Source organism: Gavia stellata, chromosome 16 (genome assembly GCF_030936135.1).
Source record: "Gavia stellata isolate bGavSte3 chromosome 16, bGavSte3.hap2, whole genome shotgun sequence".
In the NCBI taxonomy this organism is placed as follows: Eukaryota; Metazoa; Chordata; class Aves; order Gaviiformes; family Gaviidae; genus Gavia; species Gavia stellata.
Window position 1 is genome coordinate 17,597,114 of NC_082609.1, and position 17,339 is coordinate 17,614,452.

General features: G+C 39.2%; 1 protein-coding gene across 1 annotated transcript in view; it reads right to left on the reverse strand.

The window, feature by feature from the left end:
• SLIT3 (slit guidance ligand 3) overlaps positions 1–17,339 on the reverse strand; it is a 534,144-nt gene that overhangs the window by 489,049 nt on the left and 27,756 nt on the right. The window contains exon 3 of the mRNA XM_059825130.1: positions 15,074–15,145. Coding sequence (XP_059681113.1) covers positions 15,074–15,145 — 72 coding nt within the window. The remainder of the gene's footprint in view (positions 1–15,073; positions 15,146–17,339) is intronic.

The following is a 17,339-nucleotide window of genomic DNA, read 5'->3' on the forward strand; positions in this document are numbered from 1 at the left end:
GTCAACAGCAAGAAAATCCTGTAAATCCAGAAGTAGCAAGCAAAAGTCCATGGACAATCTCCTGACTCAGTAGCATATTTATGAAACCAGTCAATTACATTGACGCAGCGTGCTAGTTTACATCTGCCTTTCTCCGCCTTTAACATACAAGAACTTACAATTTCTATTAACTATCATCCAAATAAATCCAAAAAAGCTTGATCAATAAGCCCTCAAACACGGAGATGCTCTCTGCAGAAGCTGCCTGCTTCTCAGTTTCTGCAATGCTTTTAGTAATCTCTCTTATTTCAAATCTAAAAAAAAAAATTTAGGAATTCACACGAAATCTTTCAGTTTCTGTATCTTCGAAACCCTAATACAGAACAAAAAAAAAATGTAGTTACTTTCTCATTAATCCTCCACAGACTACATTAAAACAACGGGACTTCATCCAAGGAACATAAAGAATCTGTTGCAATATCCCCAATCGTCCACCACTTCTAATATTTCATCAATTTTTGTAAAGGCAGTAAGGGTAAAATAGAGATGGTTAAACCATTTGCTTCCATCAGAGAGTAACCTCTCCAGGTCAGGGCCGAAGCCCTATGAAGAAAGCAAGAAGTAAATTTTAGCGTGCACATCTCCAAGCCATGTTGCCCCTGCTGACAAGTCTTCAAAGTTTCTGTTAGTCAAACTAACCATTTCCACAAGTCAGAAATAGCTGTGAATAATTAGCAAGAAAACTTGCAAGTAGAACTGTTATTGCAATTTTTACCAGAAGAAATAGAACACTGTTTCTATTTGATCTGTTTTAATAACTTGATACCAGCCCAGCTCACCACGCCTCTCCATATATAGTAAAGAATGCTTCTGTGGCAACGTGTTACTCCGTCCTCCCCGGGGCGATACGCCAAGCAGAACTATTAAAAAAGGAAGACTAGCAGAATCATCTCCTGCCTGAAATCAAACTGGATGCATCCTCCAAAGCCAAGAGAATGAATATAAGGAAATAATTAAGTAGAACAAAGAACACGCAGTACACTTGACTTCAATTGGAGAACAAAAAAGCAGCTCTTGTGACTGCTTTATCACAAGCCTGTGGGAATTGCCTATCACAACTCATTCAAAGGACTTTGTCTCACTAGGAAGCCACAAGGGGTAAGCAGCCACAAAAATCCACTGTCATTAAAGAAGCTCGTATCTAAAAATAGAGCGCACCCAATTTCTGTGATAATTACCTTTGATCCACGTCCACTTCCCCAGCAAGTTATCAAATGTGTGGGGGGGTCAGTTCTTCTGAAGTGCTTCAGTACCTAGCAGTTCCCATTTCCCTCTCGCATTCCCAATATATACTGCATCACACCTATCCCACTCAGAATTATCAAAGACCAAAGTTCAAATGTATAGATAATATCCATAACACCTGCATGAACCCTAGAACCCTCTCTTCTTCTTGTGGTCCTCATATTGTAACACATTGAGACAAAGAGAAAGATCTGGAGAAGAGATCATCTCCAAGCAACTGAGAACATAATGCTAACACCAAGTTAACTATAAGCCAAGACAAATGAGTTTGTTCTGTTCTCTATGGAAGGCTACAGGTTCCGGTGAGCTCCAGCTCCATGGACGCAGTTAGAATGGAGTCGTGCCAGAGGAAAAGCAAATTCAAGACTGTACTGGTATGACCAACGAGAGAAAGGCTTCAAGACCTACATGTTGATATATTCCCCAAGATAGAACTAAAAGATGTTAAGTACTTTGAATTCATCATCAGTGTTTTACTCAGGAACAGGATTATTAAAGGATTGCTCTGCCTGACAGCATGAAATTTAGCCAATAACACTTACAGTATTTCTAAGATGGGAAGCAGTATAATCCTTCTAATATGAGGAAGCTCAAAGAAGCAAAATCCTTTTGATAAAATTATTTAAGCTAAACAAAGCTCATCCAAATTATTCCAGACCAGTGATGCAGCAGTTCTTATCCAACAGTAACACAGACCTTTCAAGTATTTCCTACAGACCCTGGAGAAATGACTGCTAAATCCTTAAGTGTTTTGCTTGAGCAAATACTCCCATAAATCTTCACCAAGTATAAAAAACTGCTAAGAATCAAACAAACAAGCCACCGAAAACAATAATGTTTAAAACCTCTGATGTAATGTTCAACGCTGATCAGCTATTCCAACTGAATTACAGTTACACTGTAATGGAAGTGCCCTTATTCCATTTGCTTTGTAACCATCGCTTTCAGAAGCTTAAGAATCCCACAGTTACAGAACCTCTTGCCTACAGAAATGAGACCCAAATTTGTTTTTCCATGAGTTCTTATGGGTCAGTGACCTACTATGAAAATGTTTTTGATGAGACCAGGCTCGTTTATTATCATATTGTTAAAATAAACCTCTTGGTTTTGTAGCCCTGCTCAGATGTACTAATGCAAACCAAAACCAGTTCACTGAAGCATGCATCCTGCTTTCTTGCTAGCTGCCCTTTGCCTCTCTTGCACTTTTCCTGTGTTTGGATTCCTCCTGTGCAGACCTATTGACAGAGCTGCTAATGGCTTCCTTCAGAAAAGAGGTGCCAATTTATTTTTTTTTTAATGTTTGCAAACGAAATAGAAGGTTCACTCTTGCATCAGCAATAACAAAAAAGTTTGGCTGTCCAGCAATGGCTGTGTAATATGTAAATATATGATTATGTGCTACAGATATAGTCAACTACGCAATTTGAGGATATTAGTGCCCTCTAGGAGCCCACAGTACATAAATACAGTTATCGGGAACTACCATTTTCCCAAATGCGCCTACCCAATGAGAAGATACAACCACCACACATCTACAAATCTACACATCTTCAAAGAATCATTCTAAGTGGTTTCTCATAGCTACTTTATTCACTGAAGAGTCCCCAAAGGGTAAGAAAGTGACAGTTACTGTATCATTTAAAATTTTATTCCGACAACAGTCCCATAAAAATAAACACAAAGATACTTCTTGTTCACTTGACTTACAGACAAGAGAGAGTGGAAGGGATTAATCTTTGAACTAGTTTATTCCTATTACAGGCTTAAGTAATCTTTTGCTAAATAAAGATGGTCCAGTATAAACACAGAAGTTTGTCAGGAAAGGTATACACACACCTGCGTTAAGCAGCAGGCAGTGCAGAGGACTCACAAACCATCAATCGATCAAGGCATACACTTGTCCCTTTTTACCTGCTCTTTCCCTTTTATCTCCAGATTGCGTGCACAAGATCTAGCTCATACAAATATTTATCAATAGTGGAAGACAAAGAATGACATTTCCACCATTTAAGCATGTTTGTGCCACTCACATCAACTACAGTTCCAAGAAAAAGGTCTTTCTGCTGTGCGAGGACACACACATTATCAAACCTACAGTTGACAGAGATGGAGCAAGTCTTACCAAGTCGACCATAGATTTCTTTCCTGAATTAATCTGCAACTACTTTTTCAGTCCTCAAACTTCAAGCGCAGCAATAAGAATTTTGTGGCAAACTGACAGTTTGCTATGTTTTTAATAGGGTAATAGAAAAGGACAAGGTAATTTTTATTTTTTTCTCAAATGATTGTAATAAACTATTTCCAAACATATAACCTGGACACACATCAAACAAGGGCTCATCTGCGTACAAAGACAATTACACATATTTCAATGCTTGAAATAATGCTCGACTAATTTCAATAAAAGCTAAAGTTACATGCTTTAAAATAAGGAAAAAACCCAACATGAAGATGCAAATCGCAGACGCCTCTCATCCGAAGTAATACCATGATTAGAGTACGTTACCTGGCTAAGCACTACTGTTTTTCAAGTATGCAATGCCCACAGAATGACAAAGTACGCCTCCAAAAAAGCCCCAAATACATTTTTTTATGTTATAGCTTTTCTTACTCTATGAGAGTCACATTCCAGTGATGTTTCTAAAAATTCAGTGATGTTTCTAAAAATTATCTGACCTTCTCACAATGTGGCTTAAACTACTTAAATACTTAGAAATAGAAATGCAGCCAGCTTTATTAAAACAGTAAACAGGAGACTGACTTTATGCATAGGCAAAACACAGACTGGATACCTCTCAGAATTACCAGGTTTGGCTTCTCCAACTTGTTTCATGCTTATTATTTTTTCCACCACAGTCTTACTACCGTAGTGATCTATACTTACACTTGAACCACTGTGTCTCCAAAAAAAAAAGAAAACAAGCTCTACCTGTAAATCCCTATTGACATGAGAAGATAAACACTAATTAATCTTGACATACTGAGACATGGACATTACGGAAGCGTGTATATATATTGCATGCTTACTATGTTGAACAATTATATTGTATAATATCAAGTTCTACCCTTGAATATAATATATATTAGGATTTTAGTAGCTTGCCCCAAAAACACTTTGTATTTTGCCCTTCTGAAAAATAGCATGAATTCTTTTGTTTCAAAGTTATAGTGATACCTCAGCCCTGTGGTACATCTTTTGAAAAAAATTCAGTAAGTTCTTACAAATAACTACTGACCAAACCTGTGGCTACAGTTTTTGTTACGCAGATACATTCTTTTTAACACACATTGTCCCGTCTTGCACTTGGGACCAGGCAGCTTTTCAGAGTTGCAAGAAGTTGCACTGGCATCTAAAGTGGCCAACAGCTAGTTGTTAGAAAGCTTTAGCGGACCAAGATCATAGCAATCAACATTACGCACGGCTGGACTGCATTGTAACAGTTAAAACCAAGAGATTCTCAGGGAAAGGCTAAAACTGAAAGTCGCAGAAGATACAAAATGAACAAAATTCAAAAGGAAATTCATGTATTTTTGGACTTAAAACAATTTTAAGATGGTCTTAAAGCTTTAAGGACACTTAATTTTGGGATGTGCATTTACTACTCACACTACATATGAAAGATGATTTATCATTACTGGACAGTATTATTCTACTCTAGCCAAAACAAAGTAGCATTTTCCTGAAAATTTAATATGAACGATAGAGTACGTTATTCACTACATGAACTGGGTATCTGCATGAAATAGGCCGTACTTGAGTGTTTTCTTCACTGTTGTGAGAAGCTTGACTCTATATGGAAATGTATGTACTGGAGATCTTATAGCATTCCTTTCCAACAAGAACAACTTTTTGGACTAATAGTTGCCAACTCCCCTCCCCCGACAACAATTTCATATTGACTGTGTATTTGAATTGTGAGAACAGCAAAGAGAGAGTTCTTTAAAAAAAAAAAGTCTTTCCTGACCACAGCTAGTATGTCATTTACACAAATGACTAACATTTCTCTAAATTACTGGCAGTTAAGTAGTGTAAGAAAAATAAATTTCAGTGAAATCTTCCAGAGCAGCCCGTGTACAGTATTGACAGATAAGTGAAGTATGCAAACAATATCTTGGGAACATTTCTTTTGGCTGTTTGAGCCAAGAGCAGCACATAAAGCTGAATCAAAAGCAATGCAAAATTAATGAGCTTCCTTCTCTCTTTCCAAGAATTAATAAAGGTGAGCTGTCAGCTTGAGCCAAGATGTGACTCTGTAAGATATAGCACTTGCCTTCCTCCCCAGTGATTTACTGAGGTATACTATTCACACTCAAGCTGTCAGTATTTTATTTTTTATTTGTAGACAACCCCCCCCCTTATATATACACAGCAAGAACTACCGCGTTCTTACTATTGCTTTTGTCCTGTGCGATTCTAAAAGTCAACTGAGGTATCAACCACACAGCTAAGTAATCCACCATTTGCACCTTGTATAGAAGCTTCCATCACATCTCATGACTAAAACTGGTACCTATTATTTTATCTTCTCATTATCATTCACGTTTCTCAGGGAAGCTACTGATTTTGCCCAGGTTTTTGTTAAGCAAGTCTTATAGGAAACACGGACTCCTTCCTGGTGACTTGACAGCACTCTCAAAGTCAGACAGCCAGCGTGAGCTTCTTAGCAGGGTGAAGGGCATTAATAAATAAGTAAATAAATACCTCCGCTCAAGACAGGAGAGCAGTGGAACTTTCCTAAGTTTCTCACCCCTCTGCATGAAAAGGACATCATATCCCTAATACCTACACTGTAGGCAGCTAGCTCAGTAGTAGCAGAATAAGAACTGGAAATGATAAGCTGTTTAGTTACTTGCAAGAAATGTAAATCAGAAACCATCCGGCACTGGTACTGACATATAGTCCATCTAGATCAGTATCCAACAGTAGCAATACACAGATGCACACCAAAGCATAAGCATAGGGCAAGCATGTATGATACTCCTCTACCAGCTCTGCTAGCTTTCCAACCTTTTTCAGCTAGACTTCTGAACTGGATGAAGATTTTGCATATTTAGTGGCCCTCAATAGATATCTCTTTCAGCAACAAAGCCAACCTTCTGATGACCGTCTGTGAACTTCTATTTAATCTTTTACGAGCGCCAATATTTTAGAATTTCCCTACCTCCATCCCCCTGCCCACCTCCCTATTCTTCAACCCTGAATTGCACCTACTGTATTATTTCACAGTCACTCAATCTCATCAGGTGCTTCTACAATTCCTCAGAGTGGGCATTTGGATGAAAACTGCCCATGAAGCAGTTTTCTGGAAGGCTATACAAGGGTGATGAGAGATGGAGTGGCTTGGGTCTCAGCCACTCTGCTAACAGAGTTAATCTTATCATGCAGGTTATTTTAGAGATAACTCCAACAGCATGAGAGGCAAATTCATACAAGTTGCTCTTTAAGAAGGAAGAGATGAGGCTTGAGGTCTTGGCTCATAGTTTAGACAGTCAAATGAGTCAAGCCAGTTCCGAAATGTTTCATCTGGCTGGAAACAATATCTATGGTTTGGAGGACTGGTGAATCTATCTTCCAGTAACTGGAAAGGTTTAATGGAAAGGACCAAGATTTTATTCAGAGAAGAGATCGTCAGCTCAAGAATGAGTCATAAACATCCCAGGTTTAAAGTTATCCAGCCCACAAGCACACAGAAACAACTCTTTCCCCTTGGAAGAAAGGAAAAGCATTGTTGAAGACTAGCTACACACAAAAGACAGCAGAACAGCTCTGTGGTAAGGCATTGGCTGTGTGAGGAACAGCAAGTCGCTCTGTGTTTACCATACATGAAAAGATCACAGAATCATTTAGGTTGGAAAAGACCTTTAAGACCATCAAGTGCAACCATAAACCTAGCACTGCCAAGTGCACCGCTAAACCATGTCCCCAAGCACCTCATCCACATGTCTTCTAAATACCTCCAGGGATGGTGTCTCAACCACTTGCCTGGGCAGCCAACTTGACAACACTTTTCAGTGAAAAAGTTTCTCCTAATATCAATCTAAACCTCCCCTGGTGCAACTTCAGGCCATTTCCTCTTGTCCTGTCGCTCATCACATGGGAGAAGAGACCAACACCCACCTCTCTGCAACCTCCTTTCGGGTAGCTGTAGAGAGCGAGGTCTCCCCTGAGCCTCCTCTTGCCCAGGCTGAACAACCCCAGCTCTCTCAAATGCTCCTCAGAAGACTTCTGCTCCAGACCCCCTCACCAGTTCCATTGCCCTTCTCTGGACACTCTCCAGAACATTAGTATCTTTCTTGTAATGAGATAGCACAAGGTAGGAGATCACAGCACTCACACTAGCACTGCATGGTGCAATAAGCATGGTGGAATACTCAGAAAGCAGAAGTAATAGCAGAGACCAGCAAAACCCATAATAATCCAAGCCCAGAAAAGAAACCCAAAAAGCACCTCTAGAACAGATGCCCCAAGAACAGCGTGATACCACAAAAAGATGCAACACATCACTGTGATGAATTTGCACACAGCCTCAATACATGAACACTTAGGGACTTAAGTTTTTTTCTTCACATGGACATTAGAAACCAAGAGCTTTTGCTTGGTTTCTACCACACATGACCAACTAGAACTCGAAGCCAGCTCTCATGATGCCACTTTGGGACAGCCATTCGCTGAGACGAAGACAAAAAGTAGCGAGAGGGAGTATGATTTCTTGTAGTCTCTAGAAAGAGTAAGTGCATACTCGTCCAGAGAACAAATGACAGAAGATTTAGTCTTTCTGTAAACTTCTGGTTCTGAGTCAGAGGCAGGATCAAACTGTGGCACTCTTTTTTTGTGCAGTAAGTTGGTAAAGGAACTCGTGAATGTAGAAAGCTGTTATGTGAGAGTGCTGCTGCTCCTCTATTGCTATCAGGATCAGAAAATCATGCAGATGAAGTACTTCTGATAACACGGTCCTCACTTAAGTAGTAAAACCTACATTATGGCCACTTGAAAGGGAAGACCCACACTCCAAAACAACAGAATTCTTCAAGAAAGTAGTAAGGCTGTACCCATGCAACTTAAACTAAACAGTCACTCCAAATAAATTCTTAGTTTTGCCATGTATTTTTGAGAGAAATTGTCTCAAAGGAAACCCTTGGGCCAAACCCCAAACTGAAGAGTAAAAAGGAATGAAAGCCACTCAAATAATACTAGGAAGATTCTACAGTACAGCGTGCTCCAGTCTCCATGATTGTCCCCATTGGCATCCAGGAATAAAACCAATAGCAGTCCATCAATTACTCACACTAAAGCCGTTCTAGCTCATCATGTTGGACTTCTCACAATGTAAACAGTCACACAGATGGTCATTGGAAAGGCAATGCTAACCTGTTCTTGAAAAAGCAAGGTAAAAGAGACCGCTTTTTCACATGTTGGTGATAGGGCTCTTTTTTTTAACTGGAGTAATTTCTCAGAAGATAGAGGACAAACATTATTAAGAGTATTAGTTAAATATTAACCAACATCAATAAATATTACTTGAACTTGAAGTCATCAGCCAATGCAACAGGGAGCTTCATATTGCTAGCTCACAGACGCAGGCAGCACAAGAACTAAGTACAGTCTATTCTTCAAATCAGGACGACAAGAACACACCTGAAAGTGTCACAAACTGAGTTTCAGTTTTTTTATATTCTTTGCCAGCTCCCACAAAGAGTGGTTAAGTTTACAACTGGTGTCTGTTAGAAACCCCTTTCCCCCATTTACAAAAGATTACATCACCGACACACAGACTGTGATCTGGGATTAGACGGCACAGGGTCATTTTACCCTGTCGATGGTGGGTTGTTGCAGCAGTAATTCTGCCCTATATCAAAGATTAACTGAAGTTTTGACAAATGCTACACCCAGTTCCTCAGGAGTCAATGGGGGATGCTGCCGTCTTTGGTATGAATGGAAAGAAATCCACCCCACCCAAATGCAAAGACACCATAGCTTCAAGACGCCTCTAGCAGCCCCAATTTACCATTCACACCCTCCTTAGAGGTGAAAGGCCAAGCGTGAAGAGCTGTCTCAGGAGCAGAATACAGGCAAAAGGTTGTCATGTCTCACTCCTAAAGCACCACCTGTTCCCAGGGAGTTTCGTAGCAAACTCGGTACTACACCAACTTACACATGGTAGTTTGAGAAGGAAGAGGGAAGTATGCAAGTAATAAAATAGAGTAAATATCAGACCACAGCTCTAAATCCATTTTACTGTGTCTTTGTTCTCCAGCATTTCCAGATAAGCATTTTATGATCACTGATTTCGAATTAGATGTTATCCGTAATGTCATAGGGAAATGGAGACACAAAACAATAAAGCCTTTTTCTGAAGGCTTACATTCAAAACTGTCTTATATATTTACAAATCCATATGGCTTCATAAATAAGTGTAGCGTATACAGTTCCAGAAAAACATCTAAACTGCACACACTGCAAACCTTGTATAAACACTATAGATTTGTCCGTGCTGCCAAAGACTTGCAATAAGCTTTTGTTTACAACAGCAAAGAACTGGCCAATGCTTTTATTATTTTGCCCGCTACTCTGAAGCACTTAGCAATCTTTCCACTCAGCATGTTAATTACGGAAGATGCTTTTTCTATTACATGATTTATTTAAAGCCCGTTCAATCTCAATTTATGAAATCCAGATTGTGAAGCATCACATAACAATTTCTTCTTCTCCTTAGCATCTTTGGTCAGTAATAGCAATTTTACAGTACACTATACCAAAGAAATATACTTTAATACCTTAATAAAGCATTTAGGAAGCTGCTTACAAAGACTCAATGCACAGTAGCATCTCTGCAGTTAAAGGTCAAATACAATTTCCATTTTGACTTCTGTCTTAGCACGCATAAAACCAAAACCATACGTGGGTTAAAGTCTGGGTTAAAGGATTAAAATCCGGACTCTGGCTTTTTTTTTTTTTTTTGGTAAAGTTAATTATTTTTCCCAACTTAGAAAAGATTTGATTTGGCCATGCTTATACATTTCCCCGCCCCCCCTTTAAACAACAAAAACACATTTTTAGTGTTTCAAGATGTTGAGATCTTTTATACTAGCTAGAGACACTAATTTGAGTAGAAAGAACCAGCCATCAGCCAAAGTCCAGTCTTTTGAAGATAATACAGCTACGTGACAATTTCTGGCAGTCGGCCGTGGAAAAGTCAGGATCAGTTGGTGTCTTATATCCTGCCTCATTTTTCACATAAATGTGTGACATACATCTGGCTCTGGAAGAAATTTCAGTTCATCTTTTAGGCCCAACAGTATGCCTCTTCCTTCTTGATCCTCTTTGCGTATAAAATTTCCTAATAATTTTATCTTAAAAATCATACACACTGTTAATAGCAAAGCATACAGCTGAAATGCTAAGATCCACAATGAATTTGGGTATAACACATTGTGCCAGTACAGCACTGTGTTCGTATGGGCATACGCACGCTACTTCAAACCACAGAAAACAAAACCAGGAAAAAGGATCAAAGTCAGACCTTCTACAGTTAACTATTAGGAAAAATCTGCAGAAGGGAACTAGAAAAAAAGAACTATGGTTTCTGAAACCTACCGTACACCAACGGGCAGAGGCATCATTCTAAAATGGTTACGCTGCTACAGGCAAGGAGGGCAGACTACCCAAATTTACAACTGGCACTTTCAACTTTCAGCAGAACGTTTCCATAAGTGCTTAAACACTTAGTGAACAAATGTGTATATCAGCCCTGCAAAGCCTATCATTCAACATCAATTAGCAGTATTTTTTGGAAAGCAGCACTTGGGAGCCAAAGGAATCAAAATACGCAAATTCGTGAAGCATTCCATATTTTTTAAAAGAGCCGAGGCCAATTGTATGAGGTTCAACAAGGCCAAGTGCCGGGTCCTGCACTTGGGTCACAACAACCCCACGCAACCCTACAGGCTTGGGGACGAGTGGCTGGAAAGCTCCCCCGCAGAAAAGGACCTGGGGGTGCTGGTTGACAGCCGGCTGAAGATGAGCCAGCAGTGTGCCCAGGTGGCCAAGAAGGCCAACGGCATCCTGGCCTGTATCAGAAACAGTGTGGGCAGCAGGAGCAGGGAGGGGATTGTGCCCCTGTACTCGGTGCTGGTGAGGCCGCACCTCGAATGCTGTGTTCAGTTTTGGGCCCCTCACTCCAAGAAGGACACTGAGTCGCTGGAGCGTGTCCAGAGAAGGGCGACGGAGCTGGTGAGGGGTCTGGAGCACAAGTCTGATGAGGAGCGGCTGAGGGAGCTGGGGTTGTTCAGTCTGGAGAAGAGGAGGCTGAGGGGAGACCTCATCACTCTCTACAACCCCCTGAAAGGGGGGTTGTAGAGAGGTGGGTGTTGGTCTCTTCTCCCAGGTGACAGGACAAGAGGAAATGGCCTTAGGTTGCACCAGGGGAAGTTCCGGCTGGATATGAGGAAAAATGTTTTTCCTGAGAGAGTGGTGAAGCACTGGCAGAGGCTGCCCAGGGAGGTGGTGGAGTCACCATCCCTGGAGGGGTTCAAGGAACGTGTGGACGTGGCCCTGCGGGACATGGTTCAGTGGGCATGGTGGGGTTGGGGTGATGGTTGGACTTGATAATCTTCGAGGTCTTTTCCAACCTCTGTGATCCTGTGTGAAAGGTGATAGGTAGAGAAGCCTGGGGGAAGTCTAACAAGCCTGGGAGGAGAATTACTGAGGTTGTTCCAGCACCTCAGCCATACAAGTCAAATGGACACGTAGGCTCTACAAGCTTCATAGTTTCTCTGTGTCAGTATTACACTGCACAAGAGCACTGGTGGTTTGTCTGAGGCTCAGCACCAGTGCAACAAGTATAAGGTACAAGCTGTATGCACCAATTATATCTATTAATGTTGTCTCTTAACTGCGTGACCTTTTATGGTCAGCTACCTCACCACTAATCTTTAAGTTTTGAAATAAAACTATAGAAACTTATTGGAATAAAACCACTAGAAACATTTCTGGTTTTCCGCTATGGTGAGTACCACTGGATATTATCAAGAATTCTCAACCTTAGGACTCAGCAGAACAACTTACACTAAAAACACTGAATATTGCCAAGAGGCAACGGTTAGAATTCCTGCGTATTTGGAAAGATGAGTAAAAATATGCCAACGTAAGAAATGGCTTCTACCTTCCACATGACTTAATTTCTCAACTTTCTACTGTCTGTCATTTTAATATACCTTGCATTGTGTGTTTCCTTCAACTGATATTGCCAGACTTTAAGCCAATATACAATTTTGACAATATCCTGCCCTGTATCTAAATAATGCCTTTAGATGCCCCATTGGTAGTGTGAGCATTAATTTCCCACAAAAAAAAAAAATCAGAGCAATATCCAAATAACTAGAGAGTCATCACGATGGTGTTTTTGGCAGCAGCAGCTAACAGTTTTACAGACATTTCATTTAATATTTACTTAGACTGTTATGCAGGACATTTCAAAGCGAAGTCTGCTAATTTACTCAGTTAATAATGACAGATTTGCTTCAATATCCAGAGAAGTGAAAATATATTGAGCTAAAATAATAGTCACCTAAGGTTATGCCCTTTGAATGATTACCATGGGGCTGGGAGTGGAACAATATACTTCCACTGTTACTTCGAATGAAAGACCATTATTTTGCCAGGAATAGAAATTACTCCGTTTTTAAAGTCTGACCCAATGCAGCTGCTTTGTTTATAAAGAAGTTAACGATTACTTTTGCATCCACTTCAATAGATCAAAAGAGGGCCATATTCCAAAATCGAAGCAATATAAGTAATTTTTATTTGTTATTTGAAAGAAATTAAATGGAAAAAAGCCAGTTTTTTTTTTAAATTCAACCATCATACTTTCTTCATTAACATTTTGCAATGTTTGACAATGCTTAATAAAATAGCTTTAATATTACCTAAAATGTTGCAATTTAGCCTTTATAAGTTATGCCAAACCTTCCACAGTTCATTCTCCAAAGCCTACTGACTCATAGCAAAAAAAAAAATAGTAAGATTTATAGTTTTGTCCTAAAAATGATTTAAGCTAAACTACCAAAAAGTTGCAAGTTTCCAGGCCTCCCTTTCATACTACATTCATTTAGGAAATATTTTAATGACAGGCGATCCTAAAAGAGAAGCAGAGATGCAGTATATTTAACAGGCCAAGTTAAGAGTTCGCATAAGAAAAAAAAAAGTAAGACTTTCAAACATCACATACTGAAACAGACACTATTAACAGTATCATATTTCCTAACTTCTGGTTTCACAACATACATTTTTTTTCATTTGCTAAGAGAGCGGGCTCTGCAGAAAAACAACACATTAAGACAATACTTGAGTATGATTTCTCGTTACTAATAGCTAGCCCTTCTCCCAGACTTTTTTTGTACACACACACACATATATATAAAAAATAAGCTTAAAACAAGGAATTAGTAGCTAGGACACGGACTGTCAAAGACGAGCTATAATGTGAACAAACTGGTTTTTTACAGTGTCAGACTACGCTTAATTTTGGAGAATTAACTAGTTATTATTTTTTACTGCCAAAGAAAAGTGAAGTAAATCAGCTGTGGCAAAACTCTTGTCCTGAAAGTGATTTCTAATTGACTATAGGTACCAGGAACTGAATTATAATCAGAATTTAAAACTCATCTCCCTTATTGCATACATGGAGCTTTGCAATTCAAGACAAAAATCTTGAATAAATTCATTTAAAGAGTTTAACACACTAGTTAAACAACTTAAAAGCAAATGTAATCCTGAGATCATCTGAAACAGTTTTAGTACAGCATATGCTCAATACTCCAGACTTCTCTTGAACAATTGCTAGTGAGAACTTCACTCTAGAAAATAACAAGTCCTACAACAAATGCCTTGCAGATAACTACGTTAATCAAGCATAAAAAAACCTGCTTCTCCATTTAACAAACAGGCATTCCAAACCAGCATGAGATTTTGTTCTTGTCACCTACCTTTAACAAAGAATAATTCCCAGAATTATTTTGGTATGACAGAGATTTTGTTCTGCTCCCATCACAAGCAGACAAAATTAACCTAGCTTCACGATAATGCTAAACAATACATGCAACTAAAAGCAACAACTGGATACAGCATTACTTTTGTACTTTTTAATATTTAAGTTTATACTGCTGCAGGGCAACTTGTTTGCTATGCTTTGGATTCTGTATTAAAAGACCTCTTATAGTAATCTTTTTAAAAAAATTAGTTGAATTGCTATCAAAAGCAGAGAAAATCTACAGTCTTCTGACCACTGAGTCTAGCATGATACCCTGGAATCCAGTGGCATTATGCAACTTGAAAGGAAATGAAGCTAAGCAGAAAATTAAGTCTAAAGGCAGTTTTAGAAATACTGTGGTTCTCAAAGGAAACAACTGCAACTTCCATTAGCATAGATTTATATATAAAAATAAAAATATATATTATCTAGAGTAATATGAAATTATTATAAACAAGTCTTTCTTCACCTACATGTCAATTTTAAGAGATAATGTCCTTTCGATAACCTTGTTAAGATTCTGGGGTCACCAACAGGTCTATTTTCTTGGCAAGCAATTGTACATTTTATTCCAGGTATTTGCTATCAAGCAATATAAATTCAACTGTGTTTAGGAGCATACTTCAATTTAGGGAGGTACCCATCTCTCTCTTTTTCTTAAAGGAAGTTATTTTTGTAATCATGAAATATTATGACTGACCATTAACAGTGAGGTAGAAAACCTATAGCTTTTCCATAGGTATAGAAATAGAGATACTTACAGCCGTTCAAGTTGTTTTAGATCCTGAAATGCTCCACGTTCTATCACGCTAATCTGATTTTCTTCCAAGTGTCTGCAATTCCAGAAATACCAGTTAATTTTTAGACAACAGAATAGAAGAGCTTCCCCACTTCTCTTCGCACATGCTACAAAATTGCTTTTCACAGAAGTACCAGTAACAGTTATAACTTAACGTTATTAAAAAAATCTGGACAGAAGAGCACTGTTTCTCTTGGTCACTACCAGGAAACCAATTCAAAAATTGCCTCCTGACTGCCAGGTTTGGTAAATGTTTTTGTTCCTAAACTTTTATAATCATAACCAATATGCTCAGAAAGGTGTTGGTCTAGAGACCGATTGTTACATCCTTACGATATTACTCTTCGCTTACGTAATTGAGCCGACTGACTCCTACAGCCCATAAGCAGGAACCCACTCAATGTCAACGTATATTTTTTTGTCCAGCCTTTATGTTGTGCAAAGATTCCAGGCTTGCCCCAGAGTAAACCAGGTGTAAGCAATCCAAAGGAGTTCAATCCCCCCAGAAATACAGCCATGGCAGCCACGTGTGACAACCGTATACAGTCCCGCTGTACAACAGGGTGCAAAAACGTTAAGAGAGAACTCACAGGTTTCCACTGTGTCTGACCATGCCGTTCTTCACCCCCCGAGGTTGAGACCAGGATAAGTTATAAGCAATGGAGACTGACTTCTCTTTGACTTACACTCTGCAGGAAACGACTATTCCTTTACACAGCAGAAATGCTCTTTACAGGTAAAGTGGAAGCCAAAGAAGAGAGATACCACCAGTCCCATTTAAGCCCACCTTTTCCCTCTCTCAGTGCTGGTGGCTTCCAGCACACACCCAATCTTCTGCTTCTGTAAGAGCACTCAGATGCATGGACTAAATCTCTAGGGTACCTGAACATTTTATGTGGCTTTAGCCAAAACACAGAAAGGAAGAACTTAACACAGAGCAAGTCCGGGCTCAGCCAAGTCTAACTAGTGCAAAAGCACTCCTCTTGCCTGTTCAACAGCCACTCCTCTGCACTCAATCCTATGAAGATGCTCAGAGCTCTTCAACTGGATAGCAGTTGAGAAGACAGACAGCAGGAGAGTACTCCACAGCTAAAACCACATACGAAGATCAAAAAATAAAATTAAAAAAACGCAAACATGTGAACCAGACAGGCATAGTCCTTAAAGGAGCAGGAGGAAAAACTGGATGAGGAGAAGGAAAAAAGTTATAAAGGATAAAAGGAAAAGGTGCATAATGGAATATTTTGCATTTATGTTGTCACTTTGAGACTGGAAACTTTTTTGGTGTACTGTTCTACCAATTTCTGGATCACTTGTTTGTTGTCTTCATTCCCACGTCTTAAAACAGGACTAGACTATCTTTCTAGGAACTCTGGAACAGGTTTCATGTTTCTGTGCTTCCCACTGTACCCCCATCACACATGGAGAAAAAAAGAAAAAATAGGGTGTCAGTAATGTAGAAGAGCCAGAATTATGAAGAGACCATAAGAGAAAGCAAAGAAAAAAAAAAGAAAAATCTGAAGGACTTAACTTACTTGGTGCACTTTCAGTCTCTAGAAAAACACATACCAAATATGACAGGAACACAGAGAACAGGGAAATATGCCACAGCGAACAAAACCAGGTATGTTAGCAGAGAGTAAATGGCATGTCTTGGGTTTCAGATGGTCTTCATACATTGGAAGACAAAGCCAATATAAAAATACGTATTCTATAATAGGTACGTTCTGATTTTATTCCTAATGACTTCTGTGGCAAACACTACACTACTCAAAGGCTGGACAAACGTGTTACATAATCTGGTAATGAACAGAGAAAAAAAAAATCATGTGAAGATGGCAGTTGAGTGCTTTGCTTATTGTTAAAGGCATTCAGTATAAATGACTGCAGCGGCATTAGGCAATGTCTGACACTATAAAAAGCCAACCAAACCAAAACAACTACTGGCATTAACGATAGTATAGTACGTATATTTTAATAGACTTCCAAAATGGCATTGACAGTTGGGATGGGAGCCAAAGAAATCTTAACGACTCCACAGCGAGAGATGAGAGAAACACCATAGGAACGAAAAGTCTTCCAATGCATTTGAAGTGTTTTCTTAGTATATGACAACTTGTTCAAAAGTGTTAAGGCAGCAGGAGAAAAGACTCGCCTTTTCATTGGCAGGATTCAATTAATTCATTGATTGAATTGTCACTAAATAACTAACAGTTCAACAGTTGCAT